The sequence below is a fragment of the Pongo abelii genome, chromosome 15 (assembly GCF_028885655.2).
Source record: "Pongo abelii isolate AG06213 chromosome 15, NHGRI_mPonAbe1-v2.0_pri, whole genome shotgun sequence".
Taxonomy (NCBI): Eukaryota; Metazoa; Chordata; class Mammalia; order Primates; family Hominidae; genus Pongo; species Pongo abelii.
This window is the reverse complement of record NC_072000.2, coordinates 105,983,298-105,993,293: the sequence shown is the minus strand read 5'-3', so window position 1 is coordinate 105,993,293 and position 9,996 is coordinate 105,983,298. Positions and strand designations below refer to the sequence as shown.

At 61.7% G+C, this 9,996-nt stretch overlaps 1 protein-coding gene and 1 long non-coding RNA gene across 2 annotated transcripts; one reads left to right on the top strand and one right to left on the bottom strand.

Moving 5' to 3' along the window:
* Positions 1 to 2,962: 2,962 nt before the first annotated feature.
* DIO3 (iodothyronine deiodinase 3) lies at positions 2,963 to 5,122 on the bottom strand. Its single transcript, XM_003780543.5, has one exon. It carries the CDS (start codon positions 4,910 to 4,912, stop codon positions 3,998 to 4,000), a length of 915 nt encoding a protein of 304 aa, XP_003780591.3. The 5' UTR covers positions 4,913 to 5,122; the 3' UTR covers positions 2,963 to 3,997.
* Positions 5,123 to 5,688: 566 nt separating this feature from the next.
* On the top strand, positions 5,689 to 9,274 carry LOC103892426 (uncharacterized). The gene is made up of 2 exons (XR_002911237.3): positions 5,689 to 6,157; positions 7,734 to 9,274. It is a non-coding gene; the product is annotated as an uncharacterized LOC103892426 (long non-coding RNA).
* Positions 9,275 to 9,996: the final 722 nt, after the last annotated feature.

Sequence of the window (9,996 nt, the reverse complement as noted above, 5' to 3'; positions counted from 1 at the left end):
TGGAGAGAAACGCACCCAACAGTCACCAGGGGCTATCCTGGTTGAGTGAGGAATGGTGATGATCAGGTGGTGGCTTGCAAACATTTTTGATCCCTCAGGAGAAATACGCTTCATTTCAGCCACCTGGAACACACACATACATATGCTCACACATACAATCCCACATACACATATGCACACACACTCACTCACACATGATAGGTATAACTGAAGCCAAAGTTGCAGAAACTCCAGCCACCCTAGGTGAAATGTACGCTGCTATTCTTACCGTGTTTATTTTATTTCATTCTTCCAAATGCTTGACTTGATCTGATAAATTGATTTCATGCCCCACTGCTGGGCCCTGATTTATAGTTTGAAATCTCCTGCTCTGAGGGAGGCTTTGCATTTCTGCTCTGTGTTCTTCTGTATTTAAAATTTAATATGGAGGATGGATTCAACTATTGTCTTTGTAATTTTTCACTTAAAAATAAAGGGAGAGAGAGGGAGCAATGGGAAAATACAAAACAATAAAAGTCAAACAGGCTTCCTGAAGACAGCTCAGCAAAATGTGGCAAAACAGATCTCTTTAAACGTGTACATACTTCTCGTCGGAGCTGCTTCACTTTGACACGTTACTAGCTGGGGTAACCGGGTACAGAGCTGCGCTCATAGGCTGCTCACCCCGACTTTGTTTGTAATAATGAAACATCCCTAACATCTGGGATGTCCACCCATGGACCCTTGCTGATCATCCAATTGAGGGCGATGCGCGGCTATTCAAGACTTATTTATGGACATGGAAAGAAAGGTGCAGGAAAGAAGGGGCGCCCTGGGAGTAAGAAGTTACTGACAGGCTACAAAAGGATAACACCACCCTGCCCTTGTTTTCAAAATATATATTTGCAAGTGTGAGGGAGAGGGACACAGAGAGACAAGTGTGGAGTGAGGGGGCTCCACACTCACGAAGAGTTACCTTGGGTTGGTTTTAGTTCCTTCCCGGAGTTCTGTTGTATCGGCAATGAGCTTGCATTGCTTTCATAGGGGACATTTTCAAGGGAAAGAGAGAAAGAAGAAAGGAAAGGAAGAAACAGAAGAAGAAGGAGGGGAAAGTAAGAGAGAAAGAAAAGGAAAGATGAAGTGGAAGAAGGGAGGAAGGGAAGGAAGAAGAGAGAAATAAAAAAGTGGGGGTGGTGGGACTTCCCTGGAGCTGCGACCAGAGCGAGTGCGGGGAGTGGCTGGCGCTGCAGGTCCCGGCGCTGCGGCGCGAAAGCGCTTTTTGGAGTTTGGCTCTGGGAAGCTCCAGAAGGCCCAGGGGGCGCAGGCTTTCCGGGTAGGGGAGGTCGCTTGGCGCGTCCAAGGGGACCCCCAAGCCACCGGTAGGGACGCGGAGCGGCTGGAGCGGTCTCTGCTGGGTCGGGAGGCTGACGCTGTCCCAGGCCACCCTCCGCGCCACCAAACTCCAGTGCCGGCCAGCCGCGCGTGCGGGGAGGTCAGGGAGGACTCTCCCAGGCGCCGGGCCGCGTCCCCGCCGCGATCTCCTTTTCTTCCTGGCGGTTTCGGGATGAGAAGGAGCGTTCGCGGAGGTGGGTAGGGGGTGGTGGTAGTGGTGAGGAGATGCAGAAATTTCGTGGGTGCCAAATTTTTCTTTAAAGTTATTTTTCAATTGAGATACTTTTAAAGGAAAAAAAAATCCACCAATTTAGGATGTCAGTTTCAAAAAGTTTTACGGAAGAACAGCGTAGGGGCTGGGCGCAGAATTAGGGACGGCGCTGGCTGAACGGGGGCGTCTCTTCCATCCTGCCTGCCGTGCCCCTCTGCCCCCCTACCCAACCCTGCCATGTGCACCCGCGCTCACATCCAGGCGCGCAAACCGACAGTACTCACTCCCACCCCCGGCGACCCTGACAGTCCTGGGTTCCCAGGCATTGTCCTGGCGCGCCAGGGAAGTTCACGTGCCCAGTCCCCTCACCTGGATCCGCACACTCCCGCCTCAGCGACTTTCACTGTGTCCCCCACCTTTCACGTCATGTTCAAGGTTTCGCTGGCACAGGGGCTGCGGGCCAAGCTAATCCCGCGCCCCCCACGTCGCCCTCACTCCGGGCGCAACAGGCGAGACAGTGAGGGCGGGGATTGCGCAGGAGCGAGCCCCTGGCCGTGACTGCAGGCGGGGACCTGTGCCTAAGGCCCCGAATCCCCGCCCCAGCCCTGGAATCCACCATTCACCTCTCCCTGGTCTCTGTTCATCCCAGCGGCCTCCCACCTCTGCTTCCCAGCCCGGAGCGGGTGGTGGGGTTTGACTGGAGCTTGGGGAAGCGGAGGAGGGACAGGAGGAGGGGGGTCCTGGGCAGGGGGCGCACCCAGCAGCACGCTGGCCCGGCAGTAGGAGCCGCAGCTGGAGTGAGGGCGCCCCTCTGCCAAGGCGCGCCTCCCGCGGACCTCAGCTGCCTGGAGCGGGTGGGCAAGAGGCAAGGTTGCAGGTGCCGGAAGGGGGCCAGGGAGGAGTCAGGTGCGCAGTGGTGCCTGCAGCGGTCGGGAGCGAGGCTGTACCGGGTCCAAAGCCCCTCTCGCCCTCCACCTCACCCCACCCCCTCCACACACCGCCGGATACTCAGTTAAGTTAGACCGGCGGCCGCAGGGGCAGCTGCATCTGTTCGGTCTGTGTGTGCGCGCGCGGGAGCAAGAGAGGACCCTCTTGCCTCTCCCGCCGCTTTCCAGGATCCCGCGGCGCTCCGCTACCTCGCTCTTCTCCCGCAGCTAAGTTCCCCGTCCAGGTGAGTGCGTGCGCTTGTAGGAGCGCCCTGGGCACCGCCGCAGACCCTCTTCCTCCTCCATCCTCCTCCAGCGCCCCTGCCAGCCTAGGCTCCTTCCCGTCCCGCTTCCCAAGGTCACTATGGGGACGCGAGGGAGGGATTTGTGTTTAATTCCTGTCGCTATTCAGAGGGAAAAGAAAATAAAGGGACCAAAGGCAACCAGAAAGCAGTTTACCTCAAGCCTTTATTATTGTAGATTGAAAGAAGTTTATATACAGGAAATATTTCCAGCAAAACACTCACCAAATGGCCTTCGAATCAGGGGCCCTCCACCTCCCAGCCCCACAATCAGCAGCTCTGCCTAGGACTCCCCTCACTTGGGGACCTCAGGCTCTCCCCCCACCTCTCTTTCCCCGGACTCCATCACCCCAACATCATTCCCCAGGAGTCTCAGCTTTTTCTCTCTCCCTGGGGCGCTGCGAACCTCGCCAATGCCTCTCAAGCTATCTTCCTCTGGTCCCAAAGCAGACACCCCAACTTCCCTCCCATTTAAGATGGTTACCTCACGGAAACCCAGAGCACTCTCCCCCTCAAGGTTTAGGTGCTGCTTTGAGGCCCCTGCAATTCAGAACTAGCTCGTGGTCAAGACCAGTTAGAGATAGTCCGTCATCAGCAGTGGGGCTCCTGTGCACCCAAAACAAGCGGGGGAAACTACCCTGCCCACCCCCTCCCCATCCCCGACATCACTTCCCCTACCAGGGACAGGAAACAGACACAAAAGCAACAGGGAACCCCCTCTCCGAGCGCGACAGGTGGGTGCCAGGCAACTAGCTCAGCTGAGCTGAGAGTCTCCTGGAACCCAGCTGCGCTCAGGGCGCGCGGGCTTGGCCAAGGTCTCTGTGCGCTGTGGGAAGCACTGGGCCAAAGCACTTGGCTGAGGGCACGCTGGGGAGGGGGTGTAAGAAAATGCTGTAGAGGCAAAGTCCTGGGGGCACACGGACAAGGGCAAGCCGTATCCCGCGCTCAGAAGAGGATTTCCAGTGAGCCAGGCAGGTGTGAATGAGACAGTTACAGAAGCAGAGTCCCAGGGAGGTAGGGGAGATTGTTCATGTGGCTGAGGGCGCAGACTCAGTCTGAAATGGTGGCTCAGCACATCAGTGTCACTGGGGCCTCGCCAAGCGTGACTTGGTTTGAGGCGCTTGCACGTGGGCTTCGAAGGCTCGAAGGCCCAGCACACCAAGTTCAGTCAATTGTCCGTTGGATGTTTACACCCTCCGGGGCCGAGCGCCGTGCAGTTGCTCATCATAGCGTTCCAACCAAGTGCGCAGCTCAGAGACCTGGTAGCCGTCGGGGCCACGGCCGCCCTGGTACATAATAGTGCCACTCTGGATGACATAGAGACGCTCGAAGTAGGCGCCATAGGCCGAGCTGCTGGAGTTGGCCATGGTGTCAAGGACCAGAGCGCAGCCGGGTGCACCTTGCTGCAGTACCCTCGCTGCGCTGACCCGGTCCTCCAGGCTCCGGTGCTGCGGTATGATGTAGGGGGAGTCCGTGGTGACCCAGCCGTCGGAGGGGTGCGCTTCCTCGATGTAGATGATGAGGAAGTCGACGTCGCTCTGGTACTTGGTGACCAGGCGCTGGAAGGCGCTCATGCGCGCCATGAACGGTGGTCAGGTGCAGCTGCCGAAATTGAGAACCAGCGGGCGGTTCCCTTGCGCGTAGTCGAGGATGTGCTGGCTCTGAAAGCCGTCGGGCAGAACCACCTCGGAGTTGGGCGCCGGACCGCCCTCGTGCGCCTGCTTGAAGAAATCCAACTTCTGGCCATGCCACACGGCCTTGAGCGACGCCAGGGTGCACAGGCGGTTGTCGTCGGACACGCAGATGGGCGGGTCATCGGGGGGCACCTCCTCGCCTTCACTGTTGAGCTCCACTTCGGGCTCGGGCTGCCCCCGGCGGCGGCGGCCCAGGAAATGCTTGCGGATACACAAGAAATCGAGAAGCCAGAGCATGAAGGCCGTGCCGAGGAAGCGCGGGAAGAGCACGAGGCACGAGGCGGTCTGGGCGCAGAGCCTCAAGGAGTGAAGCAGCAGGGAGCGGAGCATGGTGGCTGCAGGCCCCGAAGCCCCCTGGGACCCCTCGCCCTCTCCGACCACCAACCGCGATGCGGCCCGGCGAGGCATCTGGGCTTCGGCAGTACAGGGAGTTCAATTTATAGCCGAGGCTTCAATTGGCGGGAGACTCCACCTCCAGCCCGGCCCGCCCCCTTGCAACTTGAGCCCGGAGGGATCACCCAGCAGCGCCGCCAATGCCCTAGAAATCGTGGGCTGAGGGCGGGCGCAGGCGGGCGGAGGGCGGAGCGGCCGGGCCTGGGGCCGGTGGGGGCGGGCCCGGGCCCCACAGCCAGCTCTCGGGGGCGGGGTACTTCGGTCGCCGCTGCCGCTGGGGACCGGGAGCTCGACCAGGGACCTGGGCGTCCGCTGGAGAGGTCCTCCAGCTGGGGCGAGCGCTGCGCGCCGCCCTGGTCCCCGCCGCCTGGCTCCGGCCCGCGCCCCCCTCGCCGCGCACCTGAGCCGAGCTCCCCGGCGGCCGCCGAGCCGCGCCTGAGCTCCGGTTCGCTTCCCGCGCGCCGCCGCCAACGCCGCCCACGCCGCTGCCGCTCGTGCGGGGCCGCTGCCCAGGTGCCGCGGGAGGCCGGGTCCGCGGCCGCCGCTTCGGTGGCCCCGGCTCCCGCCCCGCCGAGGACGCGGGCCAGCGAGGAGGCAACTTTGCGTTCCCGCCGCCTTCCCGGCTCGCCCGCGGGCGCCGCTCGCCTGCCGGAGCCCGCCCGCCCGCCTCCCGCGCGCGCTCACACTCGCGCCTCGCACACGGCCGCCCCCCGCACCGCCCCGCCACGCACACCGCGCTCCGCGCCCCCCGCCGCTGCCCGAGGCTGCCGCGCGCCGCCCCAGCCCGCGCCGCCCTGGCCGCGCCCGCCCCGTCCCATCTCGTTCCAGCGGGGCGCCGCGGTTCCTGGGTCAGCGGCCGCCGGGGCCGGGCTGAGAGGTGCGGAGGGCAGAGCCCGCGGGCGGGTTACCGCCGGGCGCCGGAGACCGGAGAGCAGGGGAAAGCGGCGCCGGCCCTGCGCCCCCAGCCGACCCGGGCGCGGGGCGCCACGGGCGTGGGGCGCGGGGCAGCGGGCGCGGGGCGGCGCCGGCCCCGGGCGGCTCTCCCACTAGGGGTAGCTGTTGCCTGAACGCCGGAGCGCTCCCCTCTCGCCGCTTGCCTCGCCCAGCGCAGCCCCGGCCGCTGGGCGCACCCGTCCCGTTCGTCCCCGGACGTTGCTCTCTACCCCGGGAACGTCGAGACTGGAGCGCCCGAACTGAGCCACCTTCGCGGACCCCGAGAGCGGCGGCGCGACTCACCGCGGAGGCGCCCGGACGCGTCAAGTGCGTACTTTCAACCGTAAATGGGTGCTGAGCGTTTAGGGGTGCGGGGCAACTCCCTAACTCGTGGGGCCCTGGCCGGCCCTGCCGCGGCGTCCGAGACCTTCTGATCCCTCGCTGCGCGCGGCGCGGGGTTGGCGACTTGGGCTCAGGGGCGGCGGGGCGGGGAGGTGCCTTGACCTAGGGACCCAGAGGCCGGGAGCAAGTCTCCTTTCGCCTTGGACCGCAGTGTCCCCCAGGGCAAGGCCTGAACCAGGTCGCGAGGGTCTGTCTCCCGTCTGGGGAGCTGAACTGCCCGGGACACTGTCGCAGTCGCGGGGACTTGTCTGGAGCGGCGGGGTCTGAGCCCAAGTCCGAAGCCGCCGCCGCCAGCGTCCCGTGCGCCTGCCGCCCCGGGACCAGCCGCGAAACTTCTTCTCGGGACGGAGACAGCGCTCGCCGCCCGGGCCGAGGTAGGAGCTGGCTGGGCTCGATAGAGCGCGGGCGAATCGCTTTCGGCAGCGAAGGAACGTGTCGGGAGAAGCCAACCGCAGGACCAGGGCCCCAGCGGGCGCGCAGAGACGCCTGCCTTGGGCGGAGGTCCCCCCCTCCGGTTTTCGTGGCTCTTGTAGGGCCCTCTGTCCCGTGAGCTCCCCACTGGACCTGTGGCTCCAGGCTTCAGCAGGTCAAGCGCCCAAGTGTGCCTGGAGGATTGGCGGCGGGGTGGCATGAGAAGGTGGCCCCTCTTCTCCATCTCCCAGTCAGGCGATTTCTCTGCTGTCTGGGGCAGGGGCGCACACCCCGGGAACTTACTACCTAGAGGGAAGCCAGCCTGGTCTCTCCCCCTTGCGTCAGTGCTCCTAAGCTGCCCCTCGCCACTCTGGGTAGGGGTCTTTCAGGTGGGCTAGCGAATTCTCCTTGGAAGCCCCCTTGTCTGCTTTCCTCCATCAGGGCACCTCTGAGTTAGCCAATCGTCCCCTTTTCTGGCCTCTTTTTTGCGGGGAGGAGAGTAAAGAGAGAAGCCTCCTACTCGGCAGGTCTCTGAGAGGAGGTGTGGGGGGACTTCTGAGGTTGCTCCTCCTGGGCAGAGTCAAGGGGTGTTGACGGTTCCAACTTTTACTGGACAATCTCTCAAGCTCTGATTCCCTGATTTTTGGGAGGTGTCAGTGTAGGGCTTGTGTCCTGCCGCCACCCACACAGCATTTGGTGAAGGCACATGGGATGGTTCCCCAAGCCCTTTTCCCAGTTTCAGAAAATGCATAAGCCACCTAAGGCTGGGAGAAGCCTTTCTGTGCTGCCTGAGATCTGGTGGCATGTGCACGCGTGTGTGTGCAAGTGTGTGTGCAAGCGTGTGTATGTGTGCATGAATGTGTGCAAGTGTGTGTGCAAGTGTGTGCATGCATGTGTGCAAGTGGGCACACACGATTGTGTGTGCAAGTGTGTATGTGCGTGCAGTTGTGCATGCAAGTGTGCATGTGTGCACGTGTGTGTAAGTGTGTGTGTAAGTGTGTGTGTGTGCAAGTGTGTGCACGCATGTGCATGTGTGTGGAAAGTATGGTCTGGGTGGCTGTAAGACTGGCCCCTCTTGTCCCCTCTGCAGACCCAGCCCAATAGGAAGCACCTGATCCACACTCTTTCTAGCCCCAGAGATGCTCAGGAAAGCAGCTCTTCTTTAGGGCTGTCATCTGTTCTGGGGATCTGTTGCTGTTCCTTGGGCCCACAGAATACACTCCATACCTCGGGACTCCATAATATTGGACAAGGCTGGAAGGCCCATTTGGATCCTGCAGCCTCTTGTGCAGGTGAGGACAGACCCAAGGTCCAGGCAATGCTGGCCTTTGGAACACAGAACCTGGCTCAGTGACTGCCACTCCAGTTGTCTTTTCCCTCTGCCTCCGGAGCAACTCTCTCTCCTCCGGAGCAACCCCTGTCTCTCCTTCCTACTTCTCTCTAGGGCTGCACCCCCAGCTCACCTTAGACCTGGCCCTTCCTACCTGTTGCCCCTACTGTCTTGTCCCATCCCAGTGGTCAGGAGGGAGAGTACTGGCCAAAGGCCCAGCTCCACCTGTGACTTAGGGGAGCCGCAGGCATCACCCAGAGGTCCCGGCCCTCGGGGGCCTGGCAGGCTCTGCTGTGGGGGAAGCAGAGTTAGAACTGGGGCTGCTTCTCCTGCCCCCCCAGCCTGGCTGGGCCTCCCCCACCTCCCTTTCTGCCTGCCCTCTTACAACTCCAGCAGGGGGCGGGCAGGGAAAAGAAAAGGAGGGACAAGTTGGATGGGGTCCATTTGGTGTCCAGGAACAACTTGGAGAGAGGAGGGGAGGGGACAGGCAGCAGGGCCCTGGCAGAGCCAGGGGAGGGCTGGCCTTTGGATGGCCTTCTGATCCCAAGCCCATCCTCCTGGGGCAGTCTTCCCTTGAAAGGGAGGGTTTGGTGAACCCTGGTGCGGACCCCCCCCAACCTCACTGCCCCAGTGCAGGGCGTGGTAGGCAGGTTTGCAATGGGTACAGCCTCTTTCTCCATTCCAGTACAGCAGCTCCCAAGGCCCAGAGAGGCTGTCACTGAGACTTCCCTCTGGGATGGGGTGGGGTGGGTTCTGGTGGCCCTGTGTTCCCCTGCAGGAGGACCTCCTGAGGCTTCACGCAGGAGCTGGTGCACACCTGGAGGAGAGTGCTGGTGAACGGCAGGTGTGTGCCTCAGTGTCCTTGCTGCCTGGGTGTCAGCCCTGCTTCACCACTGGCCCTTTGTCTCTGTCCCTTCCACTGGCCTCTTGAAGCACAGAGACCCTCCAGGTACTTTCCTTCCTCTGGGCTTCCACTCATGCTATTCCCTGCTCCCTTCTTCTACCTGGAGACCCGCATTCCTCCTCCTCCTCCACTGCTGCCCTCACCTCCACCTGGGCCCTCCCAGCTCCCGGGAGATGGCCGAACCCCACTGCCTGCCAGCTAGTCATCCTCTTCAGCGGTCCTCCCAGAGCTGTCCTTGGCATGGCAGCCTCCACAGCCCCAGGTGTCACCCCCGGTTTCATGTCTGCCTCATACTCCAGACCTGTCCCTCCCAGGCTGGCCCAGATGGATCCTCTGCAGTGACTAACCCGAACCAGCACTGGGCAGGGACCCAATAAACCTTTGTGAATGGAGTAAATGAGTGCGGTGTGTACTTACTGAAAACTCCTTGTTTGGGGAGAAACTCAGGGTATTTCACTCTGTCCTTTGGCGTACCTGCAGCAGTGAGCTGGGGTGGCATGTCAGCAGCCAGGGCTGAGCACGGTGGGTCAGGACCTGCCGCTGTGAGCAGACAACACTTCCTGGGAAGTCCGTTTGGGGCGTGGTGTCTGGTGAATGCACCCATCACCTGGTCACTGGGCCAATCTGTTTCCCTTTCTGGGCTAAACAGGTCTTCCCACGGGTACCTGGGCCCTCCCACAGAGGTGTTTACACTTCTCATTTACTTTAAGAATGAATTCTTCTATCCACACACTTGGCTAGGTTGAGCATGGGGACACCCTGCAGGGGATGGGGTGGGAGATGGCTGAGGGACCCAGAGCTCTGGTCTGAGAGGTGTCCTCAACATGGCAGATCTCCATCCCTCTGGGAGTTTGAGGCAGGCATGGGGGAGGTGGCAGGACTCTGGGGTGACTGGGCAGGCTGGGATCCCAGCCAGGACAGCTTGTCAGGGCCCCAGGGCCTGGATCTAGCAGGAGTGTTTGGCAGCATTTGGGGGTTGGAGAAGGTCTGGGGCTCCCGGCCAAGAAGAGGAGAAGGCCTAGGAGGCAGTGCCCTGGCTACTTGCTGTGTGACCCTGCGCATCTCTGGCCCCTTCCTCAGGTCTCATCTGCATCAGGGGTGGGTTGGGTGGTGACTTTC